Source organism: Lichenostomus cassidix, chromosome 8 (genome assembly GCF_008360975.1).
Source record: "Lichenostomus cassidix isolate B80296 chromosome 8, HeHo_3.0, whole genome shotgun sequence".
NCBI classification, from domain to species: domain Eukaryota; kingdom Metazoa; phylum Chordata; class Aves; order Passeriformes; family Meliphagidae; genus Lichenostomus; species Lichenostomus cassidix.
The window spans coordinates 26337235-26349420 of record NC_139489.1 but is presented as its reverse complement, the minus strand read 5'-3'; the positions used below and the strand labels follow the sequence as shown (position 1 = coordinate 26349420).

Genomic DNA, 12186 nt, shown 5'->3' with positions numbered 1-12186 from the left:
CGCCTCCGGCAGGGGAACTGCCAAACTCCAACTTGTATCCGGACGCTGCTGAGGTGGTTATGGGATGCTGGAGGAGCATGGCTGTCGCTGCACACGGGGAGCTTTGTGGCTGTGTTTTTAAACTCACTAGGCAGCCCTGGGATTTCCAGGTGAGAGCTGCTGGATGCGGGTCAGTAGGAATGCAGCTCTTGCAGGTGGCTCTAAGTGGTTGCCGCTGGTTTAGAACTGTTAGGTGGTTATGTTTTACCTCACCTCTGGAATTTCCTTGGCTTCATATTTTCACAACAAGCACCGAATAACAGGTTTTTCTTTAACTTACCTCATGCCTGTTCAGGGTGCAGTTCCTAAAAGAAGCAGCCACCTGCCTGCTGTTGGCTATAATTATCCATGTTGAAATTGAGGCAAAGCAAAAGAAAAGAAAGGTATTAAAAATGACAGACAAAAGCTCTGTTGCAGTGGTTTCCCAAGTCCAGGTTTGGCCCAGTTCCCCCTCTTTTCCACCCCACCTGTGGTTGCATAAAGAGCATCATTCCAGCTCTTTCCAGAAAAGAAGGAAGAGGCAGCAACCACACACGAGTGAGCTCTTCATTCTCTTCCCAGCCTATGCAAGAAGCTTTCCTTGGCATAGGCTGGTGAGACTTAGGAGCAATTCTTCTCTGGTTCAGCTGTGAAAAATGTCACTCCTGGGAGGAAAAAACATGTGTCTGTAAATAGTAAAGTGGCTTTGATAACTGCTATCAAAGGTAAAGAGCACATAAGGTGTTTTTCATTTCATAGCCTCAGCTATTTTTTTGACAAAGAATTTTATTCTATGAGTATATTGCACCTAAGTAAGAAAAATCCCACTCTTGTAGGTAGTTAATTAACAGAGCAACCTTAGTGCTTATTTATTTGTACTTGTCAATAGCACTATTTAACTCTTTCTTATTTGAGGAAGGCTTTTTTTATTTCTTAGATTCCTGGATTGGAAGTCTGAAAATAAACAGGGCAAATTTAGGGATTTAGGAGGGAAAGCTGCAAAATACTTTGAGATGAGCAACATGAAAAGAATCCTGACTGGATTTTTTTGTGGCATTTCAAATGCACCTGTAAATTATCATCTTGGTTTGAATATACGAATAAATGTTCATTCTTGCTTGAAACTAAATGCAGTATTAATCATGTTTACAAGGTGTTGTAGGCAAAGTCCTTACTCCAGGTGTATGTGAATGTGGAGGTGAATGTGAAGGCTGTACAATTTTGGTTTGGAATTGACTATTACTATGTAGTATACAAATACTTACTTGGATAAATACTTCTTTACATAAATATTACTGTGTATCACCAATATGTGAGGTGATAAAAGTGACCCACTGGGATGTTTACAACTCATTTGTTTGATGGTGTGTGGAAGATGTCCCTGCCTGGATGATCTTTAAGTGCCATTCTGTCCCAAAACATTGAAAGATTCTGCAATTATTTGTTGAAGGTTGAAAAGGGGAAGATCTGTCAGGTGGGTTTTCTTCACCTTTTGCCATTTTTTTTCTTCCCAGAAACAGAGTGGCTGAAAAGGGTTTCATGTTGTTTTGATGGATAAACAATGTGATTTATCTGTAGCCTTGGTCCCTGAGAGTGAGCAATGCAGAAAGCAGTTGTAATTTAATACTAAGCTGATGAGAGGTGCATTGATTTTTCCAGCAGGTGAAGATTATGCAAGAGTAGCCTCAAGCATTTCTAGTGGAGCAGGGGAGGGAACTGTCTAATTTTTTGCCTGGTGGTGACAGTATAGGTTTCTTTCACAAGACTCAGCAAAAATACTGTTCTACAGACATCATAGCAAGTTGCTTCAGCTTTTGATTTCTAGTTAACATATCCCGACAATTTTGCTATATCTGGGTCTTCCTTTTCCTAGGCACTTAGCATGTCAGTTTGCTCTTGTTTTTTGGAAGAGAGGGAAAGGTAGTTTTTATTTTTAGTTCACTGCAGGCACCTAGTGAATACTTCATTTTCCCTTCCCCATTTGGTACACTTCTATGATGGTGTGAGAAAAGAGGAAACTCATTTTACTGATGAAATCTCAACATCTATTTGCAGACAATTTGGATTGCTGCTGGGTGGATGCTGGGGGGAGAGGGAAGGCAAGGGGAGCCAGGCGCATTCCTTATGGTAGCTTTTCAACTCCATTCAGTGTAAAGTTAAGCTCTTTCCCAAACTGCCCCTCCTGCAGAACATGTTGTGGAAAATAGCGGGGAATTTGGGCTCCTGTTTTCATTTATGACTCAGCAAAGTGAACAGACTGTTTTAAATTACCGGAGCAGCTTTGATGTGATTTTCTGCGCGTGAGAAGCAGAGGAAGCCAAACCTGTTACGTTGCTCGTTACTATTCCGTGCAACATAAAAGGTGCTCACTCTAAACGTGTTCCAATGGAATATATCAATCCCATTTACCTTTGTTACATGGACATGGGAATGGCAGAGGCAATTGTTTAAATCCTACCCAACACAGCAGGGTTTAAATCCTACCTAACCACAGGGCAGAGTGGTGCTTGCTTACAGGTGCTGCAGGAAATAAAGTTTCCCTTCATCTAGGCCAGGGAGGCAGCTGGTGATATTAAAGTGCATCGTCAGGTAAAAGTGGCAGCACTGCAAAGGCTCCCGAGGTGGTGGGACTGACTGACTCAAAAAGCTTGGGCTGGCACTGGCCCTGCTCCAGGTGCTTTGTTCTCTAAAGGTGCCCTGATGGGGACTTACCCTGCAGCTCTGGACCAGGTGATGCTGTAGGAGAAGGTGGCTGGTGCTGCTCCACAGGAGGAGGGATCTCCCTGCAGGGCCATCCCTCTGTGGCTGTTCCCAGGAGCTCTGGCAGGCCGGGATGTGCTCGCTTGGTGTGAGCAGGGCTGGAGCATGGCTCTCACAGCTGGCTGTGCCCTGCCCGTTCCCAGTGTGACACACCTCACTGCCCAGTTCGTGAGGCTGTTCTCCCTCTTAGCAGTCCTTTCCCCGAGCAGACTGAAGGCTCAGTGTCAGCAGTTTGGTTTTGTTAAAAGATAAATATCTACCGAGTGAGGCACTAATACTGCAGGGTCCAGATTCCTTCGCCTCTCCTCCGGTATGCTCCATTTTGTCGGTCTCCAAGCATCCATGGGAGAGACATATTCTAACTCTGCTGAAATGAAAATCCGGTATGCAAAGACATCACAATTAATGTTATCCCCGAAGAAGGCTTCTCTCCTTGTTTTCCCTTCGGCTCTTTGGAGGAAAACGCTGCTCTCGTGGCACCAGCTGGCTGTCTCTGTCCATAAACCTTGGTTTTTGCTGCTTTGAATCAGGATATGCAGGGAAATTTTCAGTAGCGGAGGGAAGCCGGCAGTTGGGCGTCTGTTAATAGCCTGAAAGTAACTAATGAGGATGTGCAGCCGGAGCGATTGATTGAAGAGCTGCAGTCCTGTGTGCTGCTGCTTCGCTCGCTCGCTCCCCCAGCCCGGGAAGGGAGGGAGGACGGAGACACCCGGCGTTCCCTCAAGTGGAAGTCACGGATCCCCAGGAATGGAAGTTTAAGCTGCATCTGCCTCTTGAAAGTAAAATGGCAGGAATCAAAATTTCACTGCCTGGAGTCACGGCTTGCTCCTTTTCTTTAAGATTCAGAAGATAACAATGGACTTTCTGCTAGGAAGTGATTTTTTCCCTCCCCGTGTTGGGGGGTGTTTTGTGGAGCTGGATTCCTTAAAGTCTGGTAATCGAGGTGGAGATGGGCAGCACTTGTGATAAAGGTATCTGTATGCATACATATGCATATCTAGCTCTGTATAAAAAGGCATGTATGTATGTTTGTGGAGAGATTTTTAATGCTGTCTGTACTTTATTATGCTGTTATTCTGGTATTTGTGCTAGTCCAAGACATTGGTGCAGCTTTTAGGAATATTTGTGCTCATCAGATCAGTCTGCATGGATTTAAGATGCCAAAGTCGTGTCTTAGTAAGGTCATACTGCCAGAATGAGGAGAAGTTGACCTATTTTTTCTTTTTTTTTGATCTGCAGAGATATATATGTCGTATTACCCAGGCATTTGTAAGTCTTCTGCTGGTTGCATGCTTTGAGCAAGTAGTGTGATCTTACATGACCAAACTTTGACCTTTGCCAAACTACATTCAGCTGGGACTAAAACTGAGCTTCCCTGGGTCTTGACTGTAGTTATCTGTTAATTACTGCTCTGGTTATGTAAAAAAATTAAATTTAAAAAGTAGATTTCAGTTCTCTGAATACTGTCACTCAAACAGTAACAGAATACTAAGTATGTCTGGGTATTGATCTTTACCAGTATTTTTTATTTTAATCTCTGAGTCAAGTCAGATTCGCAACCTTGAACCTGCCAATGAAAATGCCATTGTAGTTTAGTAAGTTAATAAGATGCAGGTAAATAGAGGGGTTAATTCAGCAGTTTAGTAATGCACATGAAACTTTCCTGAGGCTTCTGTCCTACAGAGCACAAAACCTGACTATTGCCCACTCCCAGGCACCCATTCACCACCTTCTTCTTCTCTTCCTCAGAGGTCCCAGCCGAGAGATCTCCTCGCAGACGGAGCATCTCCGGAACCGGCACTGCTGAGAAAACCAACTCGGTGGACGTTGCAAACACTTCTCCTTTCAGAGTGCCAGTAAGTGTGCTTTCCCTGCAAAGGGGCATTTGTCTTGTTGGATGGGAGGAGGAGATTAAAATATCACAGTGTACAACCACGCTGGGGGAGCCTGGGGGGAAAGGAATATTTGGTTAATATTTCCATTTGACCAAGAGGTTTTGCTATCAAGTGTCATATATTATCAGTAAGGTTTCTGGGAGATGCCTAATTTGCTCCTTTTCATTGCCTTGATCTAAAGTTGCAGATAGAGAAACATCAGTGTTAATGTGGGCAGCGACATATAGAAATACTTTTGAAGTTGCCTCCAGGGATTGCATTCCATATTCAATCTTCACAAGGAAACAAGTTTCTTTAGATTGGTGATAGCATGTTATTTTTCCCTCTTGCCAATGAAGCACATGGAAAATTGAAATGGTTTTCTAGTTTATTGAGAAGCTTGATGATGAAAATTCTGCAGGTGTGTTAATTCCTCTTTAGCTCTTTGGACATTGTCCTGAGTTTGGTTGGCTGTGAGTCTGCACGAGAGTTGTTCAGGTACAGCCTGGATTTTGCTTGGGTCAGTCTTTGGTCAGTGTATCCAGGAGCACAAAGGCATTTCTATTATTAGACTGAGGACAAATGCTTTGAGTTAAAATGAGCTGCTCAGTAATTTTTAACAATATTTGATCATATTTTAAAGTATCTAATTTGCAAATGTTTTCATGCCCTTCTTTACTTTTGGTAAGCAATCTGCCTACTTGAAAATAAATCCTGCACCGTGTCATTTTAAAAATGAAATTGAAAACAGCCAAAAGATGGAATGAGAGTTATTTAAATTATTCAAGGATGAAGGCTGGTCAGAGGGTATAGAATAGATGTGTTTAAAGCAACCTCTGAACTCGTGGTGTATTGGAATGGAGAAAGGGACCAAGGAAGCAATGAATACACTGGGTATCCTTACTTGGTCCCTTTTCAGAGTCATAGAATAATACAGATTGGAAGGGAATAGACAATCTCCAGAGGTGCTTTCCCACCTCAGCTATTCTGTGTTTTGTGAAGGATCCTCTGTCACTTGAGAGACCTGTTTTCTGGATGGTATAAAGGGGCCTTGGTCTAGTTTTATGTGAAGTTGATACAAGAATATTCTGTTATGTCAAGTTCTGAGATTTTTATACCGAGCCCATGGTCCCCAGAGTTCCAGGAAGGTTTCTGAAGTCTGAGAGCATTCAAAAGGCTTATCCTTGTCTCCATTTATAAGAAATTCTCTGTTTTCTTTGCCTTCATCTATAAGTAATAGGCCAAGCCTGTAGATGTATATGTGCATTGTCTAGCCTTTGTCTAACAATTGCAAGCTGTGTATCAGAAGTGTTTCATGATTATCTGTATTGTTTATTTGATATGCCTCCTTTTCCCCTCATTTCTGTACCATTCCTTTTAATCATGATCCTGTCTTTTAAGTAATGTTTTAATGGTTCTCTAATAGTTCTCTAATACTTCCTAGCTCTTGCTCCCTTTCAAAACCAGAACCTTGCAGAATGTTTCTCATTTCCCCTGGTGGTGTGCTGGGCTTTTAGGACTCTGGCAGATAGGCTCAGGAAGCAGTACCTGGCTGCTTTTCTTGGGCACAAACCAGCAGAGAGCTGGAAGCTATTTGTGCCACGTGGAGCTGGATTCTGCTGCTTTGTCTGCCTGACCACCTGTACACCCAGAAGCATAATGCACCCTCCTGTCCTCCTCATGGGGACAAGGCTGCTGGCTTTGGAGGTTTTGTTCTGAGGTCAGAACATATGAAAGTGCCTTGGAAAGTGCCATACATGCTCTACTTGAATTCCAGCAATGGCCCCAAGAGAAGCCCAGGAGCATCTATTGATTGCAGGGCTTTTTCAAAGGCACTTTTTCAATACCAGGACCAAGAAAAGTGCAGCATCACGGGCAGAGTGTGAGTGGCACACGCAGCTGAAAAGACTTCTTCCCTTCTGACAGCACCTTTTTCCCCAGCACATTGTATACATTTGTGGGGTTTGTTTCTTGTGGTTTTTGTTTGGTTGGTTTTTTGGTGGTTTTTGGGTTTTTTGTGGGTTTTTTGGTGGTATTTAGATGTCTGGCGTTTTCTTTTCCGGTTTATCAGGAGAATGTAGCAGCTTTCACCCTGGAGGAGCCTGCTGGCTGGCAGAAACTGAAGGGCAGTCCTAAATGTAGCACTGCCTTCAGATGCAGAAAGCAGATTCCCCTTCCTTTGTTCCCTCTGTCTCCAGAGGTTTTCAATACTTGGCTCGACCAAGTCCAAATTAGGCTGACCTAGTGCTGGCAGCACATGGAGCAGGAGATGATCCCAGAGGCTCCCTCCAACTCACATGGCTTTGGGCTGCGATTGTTTGGTGAACAATCATAGTTTGAAGACAGATTCTTTGAAGATTTAGTTCATTTTTAGATCCTAAGTAGATTTTTGAATTGAGCTTTGCTTCTCACCAGTACTATGACAGATACCTGGAGCCACTGGTGTGTGAAATGCTTTGAAATTTTCTATTCTGAGTAGTGAGATTATTGAAATCACAAATTATTTTAAGATTTAACGTGCTGTATCTAAATTTAAAAGGGAAACCTGGCTGCAATTGTGGGCTCAATAGAAACTCGATATGAAACATCTTCACTCTTAAGCTCACCAAGAACTGAAAACATGACATGTAAAGGGGAAGTAGGAACAAATACTGATAGTGAAGATTATTCCTTATTAAATGATAATTGTGGGGTTGGGTCTCTTGTGTAATAGTTGGAATCCATTGAAGTGCTCCCATAATGTGAGTAGTGCTAATTATTGCAATTGGAAGCTCTCACCTCCTGAAACTGTCACTGGCAATCCAGCCCTGCCTTTCTTCCTGCTCAGAGGAATCCCAGTCCAGCCCGTCCTGCAACCAGCATAGCGGGAATCACCACTGTGTTTGGACTCTGTGACAGTGCATTGAGTGATTTATTATTGCCATCAGTTTCCCTGTTTCACTTGTGCAACTTCTCATTTTAGGGCTTCTTCAGTAAGCGCCTGAAGGGATCAATCAAAAGGACAAAGAGTCAGTCCAAGCTGGACAGGAACATCAGCTTCCGTCTGCCCTCTCCCAACACCACCGAGGACAGGTAAGGTGTGATGTGTCGCAGAATTGACACACAGCACGCCAGTGCACTCGCTGAAGGAGAGAAGAGCCTGGTCTCTCCTGGCTCTTCACTTGAATGAAATGTGAATTTTCTGATGGCCTAAAGGCATAAAATCCGAGTATTTGATCACATGATGGCATTATTGAGCATAGAGCTGACTTGAAATTCATGAGAAGGAATTGCCACTCTCTCACCTGCTATTCTCCCTGTGTTCTGCATGACTCTTGATCTGCAGCAGTAAGAACTTTCCTCTCCTGCCCTAGTGAGTCCCATTTCAAGCAGGTGATTGCAGCTGGTGTCATGGTGTTACACAGGTTTTCAGGGCCAGGTCGACCGACAGCATCTCCCTTTTCTTGCTCTGACAAACACAAGGCCCCTGCCTCCAAAGAAAGCATTATACAGCTTTATCAATTAAAACCTGCAAGGATTAGAAGGAAAGAGAGGCTGCTGTCATTGCTTTTTAATGCTTTTGAGGTGTTTGGGACTTGTTAAGAAAGTGGAGATGTTTATAGATAAATACCTCTGAAATTCTGGAGTAAGGAAGATTGTTTATCCTGGTGCACATCAAAATTTGGGATACTGTAGCATTGCACGCCATGCTGAATGTTGACAGAGGATGGATGCTGTCTGTTCAGAGTTGATTTAAAACAGAAGGCAGAAATGCTGTAGGGAGCAGTGATGGAGATGAGTTGCAGATTTTTTTGTCATCAGATTTTCTATTTCAGCAGAAAGCAATTGGCCAACCTACCTTTTCTGGTTTTTAACGTCATTTCAGTGTGTCTGGGTTAGTGGATGGGGAGAGAAGAGAGTCCTGGTGCCCCTCTAGAAACATGGATCAGCATCCAGATGTCCTGTAGAAATCCACAACCTCTCAGTCTGTAATTCACATCCCTTCTGTTACTCAGGCTCAGGTTGTTTGCTGGTGGTTTTTGTACCTGAAAGCATGGATGTTGTCTTTGCAAGGCACTGATGTGGGAGGACTTAGACGGTGCTCGTTTGTGAGCCACGGCAGGTGGGAATGAGGCTCTTCAGTGTGAGGCCAGTGCAGCTCTCACCATGAGGCAACCTGGCACTGTGTCACTGTAGCACCTTTCACAGCTTTTCCAGCCTATTTCCTCCTGCATCCTTTGAGCTTTTCAACTCATCCATTCATCTTTAATGTTTTCTCAATGTCTGTAAGGTACAAAGCATGTAAAAAAGCATGAGAAAATACTTCAGGAAAATTACATTTGAAAAGAGAGCCCAAATAAATATTTTCAGTTTGTTGAGCTGTTTGAAATATGGTAACCTCGGGGCATTGCTGGAACAGACAGACATTTGTCTGCCACAGGACCCTGAGTCAACAGAACTACCAGTGCTCCAGCTGCTCTGCAACAAACCCAAATGCTCGCAGCCCACGAGTTAGAAGAGCAGTGGAGCAGAAGAGATGCTCCTCAAAGGTGTGACTTGCAGGATGGGATGTGGAGGCTTGGAGTACCTCTGCTGTGTGTAGCTGCCTTTGCCCCTGCCCTGCCCCCAGAGGCTGTTTGCCCCTGTAATCTCCTTAGGGGATGCTGTGCCTTGGCAACACAGGAGCACACGGGAGCCTCTGGGTGCCCCATGGGGCTGGTGGGAGCACAGCTGACAAGGAGGGAGCTTTCCTCACCGTGCCTGTGGCTGCTCTCCTATCCCCAGCCTATCTGTGATGTTCTCTGAAATCTGTAACCTGAGGCTTGAGGAAGAGCTGCTCTTGCATTTGTTTGTGCCTTTCTTCCTCTCCGGGCAGGATTTATTGTCTGAGATGTAGGCCAGAGAAGGAAGTTTGGAGGGAAGGGCTGTGGCATGTGGCACCACTATGATCTGGGAATGTGCTGCTAAGTGGCTGTACAATTGTTTTGTGTATGTCTGCTTGTCTTGTCTTGCTCCAAGCACAGCCTCTGCTTAACTGGAATTTGCAAAATCTTTTTTTCCCTCTTTTCTTCGGTAATTATTTCTCTTTCCCTCCTCTTCCCCTCTCTGCTCACTCCATGCTTTCCTCCTCTGACCAAGAGCTGGCTGCTGACTCTCAGTACTTTGTAAAGACGGGAATTGCTCAGAGTTTGAGGCAGGGCCAGAAGCCAAGTGACCTCAGCAGTGCTTTCTTGAGAGGAGAAATTAGAGAGGATTTTGCAGAGATGACATTAAAGTTGTGGTGTGTTTATTTTAGACTCGCCTTACCTTAACTGCAGCAAGTGCTCAATTATACATGGCTGAGGTTTTGGGTTTGCGTTGGTTCAGCTGCTGCTGGAACTTGTTAGAGCAAAGCTCAGCACAGCCAACTCTCCTACCAGGGCTGCTGCTTTGCATCTGAAATCAGTGTCTTTGGAATATTCCTCCCATCAAAGGGTTTTGCTGCCTGCACTGAGGTCATTCAATATATTAAATGGGAACAAAGTTCTCCCTTACTGTTTAATAAATCTTATCGTGTGTGAATCTGCTCCAATACCTTCAGCACTTCACTCTGTACAAAAGCCCAGTTGGGTGAACTCTGCTTGTTGCCTTGCCTGTATCCTTTGTGGTACCCAACGTTTTGTTAAGAAGTCTTAGTTTCCCTTTTGCTTTTCCACCTTTTCCAAATGGTTGGGGTTTTCTTTTTCCTCACTTTCCATATAGAATTGCTCACAGATAGGAGGAATTTGATTTTGCTAAGGATAAAGAAGGGTAGGAGCTTTCTTTTTTTTGTATGTGTGAGGAAAGTATACAAAAACCAGTTATTTTTCAAAATTAAGGCATCTTTTGGAGGTAGCTGTGTTTTTCTTTCCTCTATAAATAATCCATTTTTTATGTTTTCCATTTGGTACTGGGAGCCTTGGTACTGGGAATTGAATAGAAAAGGAAATACTGTGAGGATGAACACAGGAGCACTGTCTTTCTCTGAGTGGTGTGTAGAGAGCTGATGCCTCTCTACTTGTACATCTGTTCCTTGTGCTCAGTAACACTTGCTGGATGGGCAGCCTCAGGGATCACTGAACACAGAGACTTCAATATCTTAACAAAATCTAGACTTGCCAGGTCAACAGCTCCTTCTCTGCTTAGCTGGGACTCTGTTCCCTTCCTCCTTGATGGTCAGCTGTGAAGGATTTGACTGAATTCCAGCCACAGGAAAAATAAGATGTGTCTGCACATGGTGTTACCTCGAGATACAAATTGTGCCTCAAGTGTTATATGACTTTGCTGCAGAAGCTTCTAGGGTAGGTGTCATTTTGGAGGCACAAGGAGCAGAGGTGAAGCCATGTCACCTCTAAATTGGGCACATTATGCAGTGCTGTTTGACAGCAGAGCTCTCCACTATGCATAAATGTTGCATTAAATCATAGTGGGAGAGTACAGAAAGGGTTAAAGCACATTTGATAAAGTCACTGTTGGTTGCCAGAACCTGTGGCATTGTGGAGCAAGGAGGAAATGTCTTTGAGAAGTGTTCAAGAACTGGTGAAGACAAAGAGAAAACTGCCTTGATAAAAAGGTATTGTGAATTTGGGAGATCCCTGGTAGAGCTCAGGGATTTATAGGACAATCAGCTGGAAAGGAGAAGCAGTAGGTGTTAGTGAGAGGTTAAAAGAGAAACAAGGTATCCAAAAAACTGGAGATTCAAACTGGAAGAAGCAGCTGAAAAAGAACATGCAAAATGACTGATTTGAGCATTATGAAGTAGGAAGGAATTTGTGCATTTGACTTTAGTGTAAAGGCTTTTTATGTTGAAAATCAAGTGTATTGTGAAGGGTCATCTGCTTTAATGAGTAATCCTCATTCTGCATTGGTTACAGCTTTAGGGATCTGTGTGCTTTTTGCTGCTAACACATTACATTTGTCTACTAATCTAGCTAGTAAGAAGTATTTTCAGTGTTCTATCCAAATCTACCTATGGGCTTTCTTAAAATTTCAGCAGTTGGTTCTGAATGTTTTGCTGCTGTTCTTTCACTGACAACTTGGCAGCTACAATTTCTAGGTCAGTGGGAATGGACTTCCTAGGCATATGTAGCAGGATATTCCCTTGGGAGTCTGGGGTTACTGGCCTAATGTTATTTTCACAAGGTTTGCAGACTAATTGTAGAAGTTGTTCTGAATAAGCGCCGACAAGCTGCAGCTTTGTCTGGGATCTTTGCCAGCTCCTTTGGTAATTGTGAGACAAAAAGACATTTCCTTTCCTCCTTGCCTTACAGACCACGTGAGCCATCCAAGCTAGACGAGCTGCGTTCCCATGAGTCTTCACTGCACCAACCTGCCACCATTGAGACTCTGGATTTTGGGGCAGAAGAACCAGTCACTCTCCAGCCACGTCACAACAGCGTTCTTGGACGAGACTTCAGCTTTGAGGTGGGGAGCAGCTCCAGACCGGCAGCTGCCAGTTCCCCTGAACCCTTGTGGAATGCTGCTGCAGGACTGGGGAGCTGGAAAACAGAGCAGCAGCCACTGCCGTGCTGAGCTT

The 12186-nt window shown here is 43.9% G+C and overlaps 1 protein-coding gene across 1 annotated transcript in view; it reads left to right on the top strand.

The window, feature by feature from the left end:
* LOC146434183 (ras GTPase-activating protein nGAP-like) overlaps window positions 1-12186 on the top strand; it is a 51140-nt gene that overhangs the window by 21212 nt on the left and 17742 nt on the right. Inside the window, 3 exon segments of the mRNA XM_085067289.1 lie at window positions 4528-4634; window positions 7615-7724; window positions 11921-12074. Of these exon segments, the coding sequence (XP_084923415.1) occupies window positions 4528-4634; window positions 7615-7724; window positions 11921-12074 (371 nt within the window).